Below are 11,563 nucleotides of genomic sequence, written 5' to 3'. Positions count from 1 at the left end.
GAGAGAGGACCTCAAACCCTCTGCTCCCTCAAATTGAAAGGCAGGCTTCCTTACCCCTCCAGACCACTACTGGACACAGGGAAGAAGTCGGCCGCGCTGTCGCAGCGCAGCTTCACCGGTCATCACGGCCCGAGCGCGGCCTCGGGGACGCTGCTTGTGGACACGATGCCCACACCCGCCTGGGGGCCCCGGCTCGCCTCCTGGCCCCTCGGGCGCCCACCGCCCGGCGGCTGCGGCCCCGCAGCGTGCGCAGGACCCGCGTCGCAGCCAGAAGACGCCGGGCCACGGGTCCCAGTTAGGCAGGCCCCTCCATGCCGCGCTCACTGTGGCGCCAGCCTGATCGTCCTCCGCGCCGGGGGGCTGCCGTTCCAACCGGCGGGCGGCCCCGTGGGGGCGGGGCTCGAGGACGTCCGTGCACCCGCTGTGCGTCAGCCCGCAGCCCCGCCTCCCATGGGGACCCGGCCTGAGGAGCAGAGCAGCTGGAAAGGTAGGAGGTGTGGAGAATTAGGGGTTTCCAAAAAGCGTTTGCTGACTGATCCAAGCAAAAGTGAGACATGGTTGTATCAACGCATTTTTTAAAAAAATATTTAATTGCAGTGGTTGATTTTTTTATTATTAATTAATTAATTTTTAAAATTTAATTTAATGTTATATATTTATATATAAATTTATTTATATTTTTATATATTTATATTTATATATAAATATATTTTTATATATTTATATTTAATTAATTTTATATAATTTAATTTTTAATTAATTAATTAATTATTTAATTTATTTTTGGCTGTGTTGGGTCTTCGTCTCTGTGTGAGGGCTTTCTCTTGTTGTGGCAAGTGGGGGGTCACTCTTCATCGCGGTGCGCGGGCCTCTCACCGTCGCGGCCTCTCTTGTTGTGGAGCACAGGCTCCAGACTCAACGCATTTTAAAAGTAGTTAAACTCCAGGTAATTGTCTGTGCTCGCCCCGCCCAGGAGAGATCGTGCCCTCCGTGAGGGACACGTGAAAGGCTGAGTGAACATCTGCCTGTGGTCCATTACCTGGTGCACGGGTGTGTGAATTTCTGCGGAGAGCTCTTAATTTCTGTAGTTGCTGCTGACTTGACACGGTGGTTGGCAAATGGTGACGTGTTCCATGCATTCAGGACATGATCATGGTGACAGCACCACAGTTGCAGCCCTTCCTCCAGGGAACTTGTCACAGCCCTGCAAAGCCACTGACTGGCAGAAGTGACAGCGCAGCAGATAGGAGGACCTTAAACCAGAGGGGGCCAGGTCAGCTGGCACATATTTTCAAGTGATTCCAAAACCTTCCATCTGCATCAAACCATTAGACAACTAGACTCGTTTTAGGCTTCGAGTTATTTAAATGTATCGACTCAGGGAGAGTAAAGCTTGTTTTCCCTCTGGGTTAGTCTGCTCATTTCAAAGAGCAAGTCCAATCAATAAAGATATTATTCAAGAAGGTGCCGGGGAAGCTGACCCCAGAAAAGGCTGCCAAAGAGTGTGGCACTTTGCATCACTTCTGCTCTCAATACATTCCGAAAAGTGTGGTGAAATTCTTCATTCGAGGTCTTGTCATGTGTTTCCTGGCCTTTGGAGAAAGGTACCACTGTGTTTTGGGAAAGGGGCCAAAAAGCAGATTAAAATCTAGTATTATGACTGGAACTTTTTTAACAATGTAAAATTTCATAGAAAAAAATGTTTATAAAAATATGCCTCTTTATGAATATAGAAGGTTACATTTTCTGTTTTTGGTGAGTTCAAGTCGGCACTCCCTGTGAAATGAATTCCCTGTTTTCTGCCTCAAATCCTTTTGAGAATGAGTGTAGAATACATAAATTACATGTTTCTCTTTGCAAATTGGCCTTCAATATTTCATGTGCCAAGAAAATGTTACAAAATTAGGGCAGCATTAATATCTTTATGCTAATAATGCTCTCGAAACACAGTTTTGTGTATTTCACTTCATCTGCATAAACTGTTTGGTGGCTGGCAAAACTGGGAGTAGACTAATATGCTACAGACAAAACCCAAGATGCATTTAGTGCTCAGATGTAAATTATTCCCATTTTGGCATCCTTGCCACTACGAGGGATCTTCACACCATGTTATAGGAAACCTGAATTACAAACGTGATGTCCTGCCTTCGGGTCAGTTACACTGTTTTTGATGAACAGAGCCTTCCTCTACCCATGGCATTCCGCTCAGGGACACAAAGCGCCTGTACCTTCCACCTCTTCCCCACCCCGCCTCCCTCAGTCCCCCAGCCCAGACCATCTACTTGTCATGGCAAAGGTCTTATTGGCTGTTTTGCTTTGAAACCAACCACAAAAGGATTGCAAACGTTTTGGTGACCATCCAGAAATTGCTCTCCATGGATTATAGACTTCAGGGATAATGAAAAGTACTGATTTCCTCAGAAACTTTGTCCGGCTATACTGAGGGAAAACCAATTTTAAATGGGCAAAAACCACCTAAATCCTGGGAAATTTCATGCCAGTTATAAATGTATGAGATTTCTCAGCTTTTAGTTTATAGTCAGAACAGAAATGGATACAGTGACCTATGAAGGTCAAGTAATCGTACATCTTTTATCATCACAAGGAACTACTTGACGTCTAAAATTTGGAGGGGGTAGGAAAAAGAATGACAGATTTTTTAGTACACAAAATACTGTAAATAGGCATCTCAAGCAGTCATTTGCTCCACATCTGCAATATCATCGGGACTACTTAGGCTAAGAGTGATTAATAGCAGTGATTGTAAGAAGGTTTTTTTTTTTTTTTTTAATTTCTATTTATTTATTTATTTATGGCTGTGTTGGGTCTTCGTTTCTGTGCGAGGGCTTTCTCCAGTTGTGGCAAGCGGGGGCCACTCTTCATCGCGGTGCGCGGGCCTCTCACTATCGCGGCCTCTCTTGTTGCGGAGCACAGGCTCCAGACGCGCAGGCTCAGTAATTGTGGCTCACGGACCCAGTTGCTCCGCGGCATGCGGGATCTTCCCAGACCAGGGCTCGAACCCGTGTCCCCGGCATTGGCAGGCAGACTGTCAACCACTGCGCCACCAGGGAAGCCCAAGAAGGTATTTTTTAAAAGTGCATTATCATCTGTTATTTTCAATTTTGGTTTCATGAGGTTCCACTGCCAATACGACTTTGTCAGAGTTTTCCAGCTGAGTCTTCCTTTTTCTGAGGTTTCTTTGTATCCTAGTGTCTAGGTACTTGAAACTAAAAATAACTTGTTAAATCTTTGTACTCTCAGAGGACATTAATCTTATTTCTTAAGCATTTGTTCTTCAGCTGTGTCTGTGTTGGAGAGGAGTCCTGCTTTTTGTTCAGCTGTTTTTCCAGCCCTGATGGGTAGATGAAAAACCTAAATGAGCCCAAAGGAGTCTCATGTAATTAACAGTTATACCTATTAAATGTCTCAGAAAAGACCACTGCCTTTGCTGGGGAAGCTTTTCTCAGGCTTAGGGAGAAGTTGTCACTGGGCCAGATCCATTCTGTATCTTATCAGTACCTCATTTACAGCCCTTATGGCTTTCAAAAGTGAGGAGTAGGCCTTCCAAGGGGAAGCTGAGCTCTGAGTCAAGGGTGATGGCAAGGGCTGGGCTTGAAAGAGAAGACCGACAGACAGGCAGAGGTGGAGCCATAGCATAAAGAAACAGTGACAGAAAAAGTGGAGGAAGACAGCTGTGTCAGGGGTGGGTGGAGTGAATCACAGCACACACCAATAGTAAGTTCACAATAAATGTGTGATTGATTGGATCAGATAAAAGGCAGGGAAGGGAGGATTATGTTACTGATTGTTTCTAAAGAAGATTAACTTTTTCTTTCATTTCCTTTCTGCTTATCACCTAAAATTCAATAGCTACACTGACTTAGATATGTGGCTATTAGTTCCTATTTACATCTTGTATTCTTTTCATTCTTCTTATAATGTGTTTCTTGGTTTTTTTTTTTAAATAACTGCTTTATCATTTCAATAAAATATTTGGGGAAACTATTGTACACATTTCATTATGTTACAATACTTGTTAGTGATTTCTAAGGAGATGATGAATTAAAAATAAAACAAAACCAAATATGTACAGGCAGGAAGCTGTAGATCCTAATTTTTAGAAACTAGATGGATCTGTCATTTTACAGTTGAGTCGATTATACGCCTTCAGAAATGTTTGAGTTCATAAAGGTACATATTGTCCTATTTTCTTCTAAGTGGCGTTCATTTGGGGGTAGATTCAGGATGTTGGTGTGTTTTGTGGATGTAACTAGTAATTTGGTCTTGAGAATGTGTTAGAAAGTACTCTGGACTGCAGTCAGAGACAGGAGTTGAGATTCTCCTAGAGTGATGCGTAAAGAGAAACACCACAAGAATTACGTCATGCCATCCCCCTGCTTAAAGCCTTTCAGTGACTTTCTTAATAAAATCCAGTTTCTTCAGAAGCCTCCTGTGAGCTCTGGTCCCGCTCTCTGAGTCTTTTCCTATGTCACTTTCTCCCCTTTGGCTGGGCCCCAGTCGCTCACACATTCTTTCCAAGTTCCTAGAAAACGCAAGCTCCTTCCTGCCTCAGGGCTTCTGTGCCTGATGTTCCTTCCCCTGAAATTCTCTGCCCCACCTCCTTGCCCAGCTGGCTCCCTTAAAAACCAGCTCCTTGGAGAGGTCTTCTCTGACCACCCATCTCAATCAGGCCTCCTGCCTGTTCTCCCAAAGCATGCGAGTGATTTTCTTTGTAACACATGGCAACACCTCTGAATATTTTATATATGTAGACTTTACTGTCTCCCCTTCTGGAATATAAGCCAGTTACCTTATCTTGTTGAACGATGAACCCCCCCGGTGCCTGGCCCTATTCCTGGCTTATGTAGGTGCTCAGGAAAAAGGTTTGGGTAAAGGGAAGCTTGAGTTCTGAACTAAAGCACTAAACTTGCGAATCTGTACAAGTGAAAGGAATCTGCAAATAAGAAAACCCGGAGACTTGACAACTGAAGTTTAGTGCTCATTTGAAGCATATAGAATGAAAAGGAGCCATTGAAAAACAGAAAGGCAAAAAAAAAAAAGAAAAGGCAAAAAAAAAACTTTCATATTTAAAGCAAGTCAAGAATAGCAAAAGTTTAAACTATCAAAATCTTACGATGACAGAGCACAAACAAAAATCAATGTATTTTAGTGCCTTTAAAAAATATATATTTAGAAAGAAATATAAAATGTTCAAATCACCTTCAAATTATGAGAAGAACATGAAAACATTGGACAAATGCTAAGATATCACTTCATGGGCAGTTTTTTTTTTTTTTTTTTTTTTAAACATCTTTATTGAAGTATAATTGCCTTACAATGGTGTGTTAGCTTCTGCTTTATAACAAAGTGAATCAGTTATACATATACAATATGTTCCCATATCTCTTCCCTCTTGCATCTCCCTCCCTCCCACCCTCCCCATCCCACCCCTCTAGGTGGTCACAAAGCACTGAGCTGATCTCCCTGTGCTATGCGGCTGCTTCCCACTAGCTATCTATTTTACATATGGTAGTGTATATATGTCCATGACACTCTCTCACCCTGTCACATCTCACCCCACCCCCTCCCCATATCCTCAAGTCCATTCTCTAGTAGGTCTGTGTCTTTATTCCCGTCTTGCCACTAGGTTCTTCATGGCTTTTTTTTCCCTTAGATTCCGTATATATGTGTTAGCATACTGTATTTGTTTTTCTCTTTCTGACTTACTTCACTCTGTATGACAGACTCTAACTCCATCCACCTCATTACAAATACCTCCATTGCATTTCTTTTTATGGCTGAGTAATATTCCATTGTATATATGTGCCACATCTTCTTTATCCATTCATCTGTCGATGGACATTTAGGTTGCTTCCATGTCCTGGCTATTGTAAATAGAGCTGCAATGAACATTTTCGTACATGACTCTTTTTGAACTATGGTTTTCTCAGGGTATATGCCCAGTAGTGGGATTGCTGGATCATATGGTAGTTCTATTTGTAGTTTTTTAAGGAACCTCCATACTGTTCTCCATAGTGGCTGTATCAATTTACATTCCCACCAACAGTGCAAGAGAGTTCCCTTTCCTCCACACCCTCTCCAGCATTTATTGTTTCTAGATTTTTTGATGATGGCCATTCTGACCGGTGTGAGATGATATCTCATTGTAGTTTTGATTTGCATTTCTCTAATGATTAATGATGTTGAGCATTCTTTCATGTGTCTGTAGGCCATCTGTATATCTTCTTTGGAGAAATGTCTATTTAGGTCTTCTGCCCATTTTTGGATTGGGTTGTTCGTTTTTTTGTTATTGAGCTGCATGAGCTGCTTGTAAATCTTGGAGATTAATCCTCTGTCAGTTGCTTCATTTGCAAATATTTTCTCCCATTCTGATGGTTGTCTTTTGGTCTTGTTTATGGTTTCCTTTGCTGTGCAAAAGCTTTTAAGTTTCATTAGGTCCCATTTGTTTATTTGTGTTCTTATTTCCATTTCTCTGGGAGCTGGGTCAAAAAGAATCTTGCTGTGATGTATGTCATAGAGTGTTCTGCCTATGTTTTCCTCTAAGAGTTTGATAGTGTCTGGTCTTACACTTAGGTCTTTAATCCATTTTGAGTTTATTTTTGTGCATGGTGTCAGGGAGTGTTCTAATTTCATACTTTTACATGTATCTGTCCAATTTTCCCAGCACCACTTATTGAAGAGGCTGTCTTTTCTCCACTGTATATGCTTGCCTCCTTTATCAAAGATAAGGTGACCATATGTGCGTGGGTTTATCTCTGGGCTTTCTATCCTGTTCCATTGATCTATATTTCTGTTTTTGTGCCAGTACCAAACTGTCTTGATTACTGTAGCTTTGTAATATAGTCTGAAGTCAGGGAGCCTGATTCCCCCAGCTCCATTTTTCGTTCTCAAGATTGCTTTGGCTATTCGGGGTCTTTTGTGTTTCCATACAAATTGTGAAATTTTTTGTTCTAGTTCTGTGAAAAATGCCAGTGGTAGTTTGATAGGGATTGCATTGAATCTGTAGATTGCTTTGGGTAGTAGAGTCATTTTCACAATGTTGATTCTTCCAATCCAGGAACATGGTATATCTTTCCATCCATTTGTATCATCTTTAATTTCTTTCATCAGTGTCTTATAATTTTCTGCATACAGGTCTTTTGTCTCCTTAGGTAGGTTTATTCCTAGATATTTTATTCTTTTTGTTGCAATGGTAAACGGGAGTGTTTTCTTAATTTCACTTTCAGATTTTTCATCATTAGTGTATAGAAATGCAAGAGATTTCTGTGCATTAATTTTGTATCCTGCTACTTTACCAAATTCATTGATTAGCTCTAGGAGTTTTCTGGTAGCATCTTTAGGATTCTCTATGTATAGTATCATGTCATCTGCAAACAGTGACAGCTTTACTTCTTCTTTTCCGATTTGGATTCCTTTTATTTCTTTGTCTTCTCTGATTGCTGTGGCTAACACTTCCAAAACTATGTTGAATAATAGTGGTGAGAGTGGGCAACCTTGTCTTGTTCCTGATCTTAGTGGAAATGGTTTCAGTTTTTCACCATTGAGGACAATGTTGGCTGTGGGTTTGTCATATATGGCCTTTATTATGTTGAGGAAAGTTCCCTCTATGCCTACTTTCTGCAGGGCTTTTATCATAAATGGGTGTTGAATTTTGTCGAAAGCTTTCTCTGCATCTATTGAGATGATCATATGGTTTTTCTCCTTCAATTTGTTAATATGGTGTATCACATTGATTGATTTACGTATATTGAAGAATCCTTGCATTCCTGGGATAAACCCCACTTGATCATGGTGTATGATCCTTTTAATGTGCTGTTGGATTCTGTTTGCGAGTATTTTGTTGAGGATTTTTGCATCTATGTTCATCAGTGATATTGGCCTGTAGTTTTCTTTCTTTGTGACATCTTTGTCTGGTTTTGGTATCAGGGTGATGGTGGCCTCGTAGAATGAGTTTGGGAGTGTTCCTCCCTCTGCAATATTTTGGAAGAGTTTGAGAAGGATAGGTGTTAGCTCTTCTCTAAATGTTTGATAGAATTCACCTGTGAAGCCATCTGGTCCTGGGCTTTTATTTGTTGGAAGGTTTTTAATCACAGTTTCAATTTCAGTGCTTGTGATTGGTCTGTTCATATTTTCTATTTCTTCCTGGTTCAGTCTTGGCAGTTTGTGCATTTCTAAGAATCTGTCCATTTCTTCCAGGTTGTCCATTTTATTGGCGTAGAGTTGCTTGTAGTAATCTCTCATGATCTTTTGTATTTCTGCAGTGTCAGTGGTTACTTCTCCTTTTTCATTTCTAATTCTATTGATTTGAGTCTTCTCCCTTTTTCTCTTGATGAGTCTGGCTAATGGTTTATCAATTTTGTTTATCTTCTCAAAGAACCAGCTTTTAGTTTTATTGATTTTTGCTATTGTTTCCTTCATTTCTTTTTCATTTATTTCTGACCTGATCTTTATGATTTCTTTCCTTCTGCTAGCTTTGGGGTTTTTTTGTTCTTCTTTCTCTAATTGCTTTAGGTGCAAGGTTAGGTTGTTTATTCGAGATGTTTCCTGTTTCTTGAGGTAGGCTTGTATTGCTATAAACTTCCCTCTTAGCACTGCTTTTGCTGCATCCCATAGGTTTTGGGTCGTCGTATCTCCATTGTCATTTGTTTCTAGGTATTTTTTGATTTCCCCTTTGATTTCTTCAGTGATCACTTCGTTATTAAGTAGTGTATTGTGTAGCCTCCATGTGTTTGTATTTTTTACAGATCTTTTCCTGTAATTGATATCTAGTCTCATAGCATTGTGGTCGGAAAAGATACTTGATACGATTTCAATTTTCTTAAATTTACCAAGGCTTGATTTGTGACCCAAGATATGATCTATCCTGGAGAATGTTCCATGTGCACTTGAGAAAAATGTGTATTCTGTTGTTTTTGGGTGGAATGTCCTATAAATATCAATTAAGTCCATCTTGTTTAATGTATCATTTAAAGCTTGTGTTTCCTTATTTATTTTCATTTTGGATGATCTGTCCATTGGTGAAAGTGGGGTGTTAAAGTCCCCTACTATGATTGTGTTGCTGTCAATTTCCCCTTTTATGGCTGTTAGTATTTGCCTTATGTATTGAGGTGCTCCTATGTTGGGTGCATAAATATTTACAATTGTTATACCTTCCTCTTGGATCGATCCCTTGATCATTATATAGTGTCCTTCTTTGTCTCTTGTAATAGTCTTTATTTTAAAGTCTATTTTGTCTGATATGAGAATTGCTACTCCAGCTTTCTTTTGATTTCCATTTGCATGGAATATCTTTTTCCATCCCCTCACTTTCAGTCTGTATGTGTCTCTAGGTCTGAAGTGGGTCTCTTGGAGACAGCATATATATGGATCTTGTTTTTGTATCCATTCAGCCAGTCTGTGTCTTTTGGTGGGAGCATTTAATCCATTTACATTCAAGGTAATTATCGATATGTATGTTCCCATTCCCATTTTCTTAAATGTTTTGGGTTTGTTATTGTAGGTGGTTTCCTTCTCTTGTGTTTCTTGCCTAGAGAAGTTCCTTTAGCATTTGTTGTAAAGCTGGTTTGGTGGTGCTGAACTCTCTCAGCTTTTGCTTGTCTGTAAAGGTTTTAATTTCTCCATCACATCTGAATGAGATCCTTGCTGGGTAGAGTAACCTTGGTTGTAGGTTTTTCTCCTTCATCACTTTAAGTATATCCTTCCACTCCCTTCTGGCTTGCAGAGTTTCTGCTGAAAGATCAGATGTTAACCTTATGGGGATTCCCTTGTGTGTTATTTGTTGTTTTTCCCTTGCTGCTTTTAATATGTTTTCTTTATATTTAATTTTTGACAGTTTGATTAATATGTGTCTTGGCGTGTTTCTCCTTGGGTTTATCCTGTATGGGACTCTCTGTGCTTCCTGGACTTGATTAACTATTTCCTTTCCCATATTAGGGAAGTTTTCAACTATAATCTCTTCAAATATTTTCTCAGTCCCTTTCTTTTTCTCTTCTTCTTCTGGGACCCCTATAATTCGAATGTTGGTGCGTTTAATGTTGTCCCAGAGGTCTCTGAGACTGTCCTCAGTTCTTTTCATTCTTTTTTCTTTATCTTGCTCTGCAGTAGTTATTTCCACCATTTTATCTTCCAGGTCACTTATCCTTTCTTCTGCCTCAGTTATTCTGCTATTGATCCCATCTAGAGTATTTTTAGTTTCATTTATTGTGTTTTTCATCGTTGCTTGGTTCCTCTTTAGTTCTTCTACGTCCTTGTTAAATGTTTCTTGCATTTTGTCTATTCTATTTCCAAGATTTTGGATCATCCTTACTATCATTATTCTGAATTCTTTTTCAGGTAGACTACCTATTTCCTCTTCATTTGTCAGGTCTGGTGTGTTTTGACCCTGCTCCTTCATCTGCTGTGTGTTTTTCTGTCATCTCATTTTGCTTATCTTACTGTGTTTGGGGTCTCCTTTTCACAGGCTGCAGGTTCGTAGTTCCTGTTGTTTTTGGTATCTGTCCCCAGTGGGTAAGGTTGGTTCAGTGGGTTGTGTAGGCTTCCTGGTGGAGGGGACTATTGCCTGTGTTCTGGTGGATGAGGTTGAATCTTGTCTTTCTGGTGGGCACGTCCACGTCTGGTGGTGTGTTTTGGGGTGTCTGTGGCCTTATGATTTTAGGCAGCCTCCCTGCTAATGGATGGGGCTGTGTTCCTGTCTTGCTAGTTGTTTGGCATAGGGTGTCCAGCCCTGTAGCTTGCTGGTCGTTGAGTGAAGCTGGGTCTTGATGTTGAGATGGAGATCTCTGAGAGATTTTTGCCGTTTGGTATTACGTGGAGCTGGTAGGTCTCTTGTGGACCAGTGTCCTGAAGTTGGCTCTCCCACCTCAGAGGCACAGCCCTGATGCCTGGCTGGAGCACCAAGAGCCTTTCATCCACACAGCTCAGAATATAAGGGAGAAAAAAATAGAAAGATAAAAAGAGGATAAAACAAAATAAAGCTATTATAATAAAAAATAAGAAAAAAAATTATTAAGAGTAAGTGTATTCAAAAAAATTTTTTTTTTAATTTTTAAAAATAGATTTATTAATTTTTTATAGTAAAAAATAAGAAAAAGATTTTTAAGAAAAAAATTTTAATTTTTTTAAAATAAAAAATATGAAAAAACTTATTAAAAAATTTTTTAATTTCTAAAAATAGAAAATACGGAAAAAATTATTAAGAAAGCATATATTAGGAAAAAGAAATTTTTTTAAGTAAAAAAAAAAAAAAAAAAAAAAAAATGGACGGACCTAACCCTAGGACTGATGGTGAAAGCAAAGCTATACAGACAAAATCTCACCCAGAAGCATACACATATACACTCACAAAAAAAGGAAAAGGGGAAATTAATATATCCTGCTCCTAAAGTCCACCTTTTGAATTTGGGATGATTCGTTGTCTATTCAGGTATTCAGCAGATGCAGGCACATCAAGTTGTTTGTGGAGCTTTAATCTGCTGCTTCTGAGGCTGCTGGGGGAGATTTCCCTTTCTCTTCTTTGTTCGTACAGCTCCCAGCGTTCAGCTTT

The 11,563-nt window shown here is 40.0% G+C and overlaps 1 protein-coding gene across 1 annotated transcript in view; it reads left to right on the top strand.

The window, feature by feature from the left end:
• Nucleotides 1-165: 165 nt before the first annotated feature.
• LOC132369634 (neural cell adhesion molecule 1-like) overlaps nt 166-11,563 on the top strand; it is a 34,603-nt gene continuing 23,205 nt past the window's right edge. Inside the window, 1 exon segment of the mRNA XM_059929322.1 lies at nt 166-487. Within this exon segment, the coding sequence (XP_059785305.1) occupies nt 166-487 (322 nt within the window).

This window comes from Balaenoptera ricei, chromosome 8, assembly GCF_028023285.1.
Source record: "Balaenoptera ricei isolate mBalRic1 chromosome 8, mBalRic1.hap2, whole genome shotgun sequence".
In the NCBI taxonomy this organism is placed as follows: Eukaryota; Metazoa; Chordata; class Mammalia; order Artiodactyla; family Balaenopteridae; genus Balaenoptera; species Balaenoptera ricei.
Note: the sequence above shows the minus strand (reverse complement) of the source record. Positions and strands in the feature narration are given on the sequence as shown.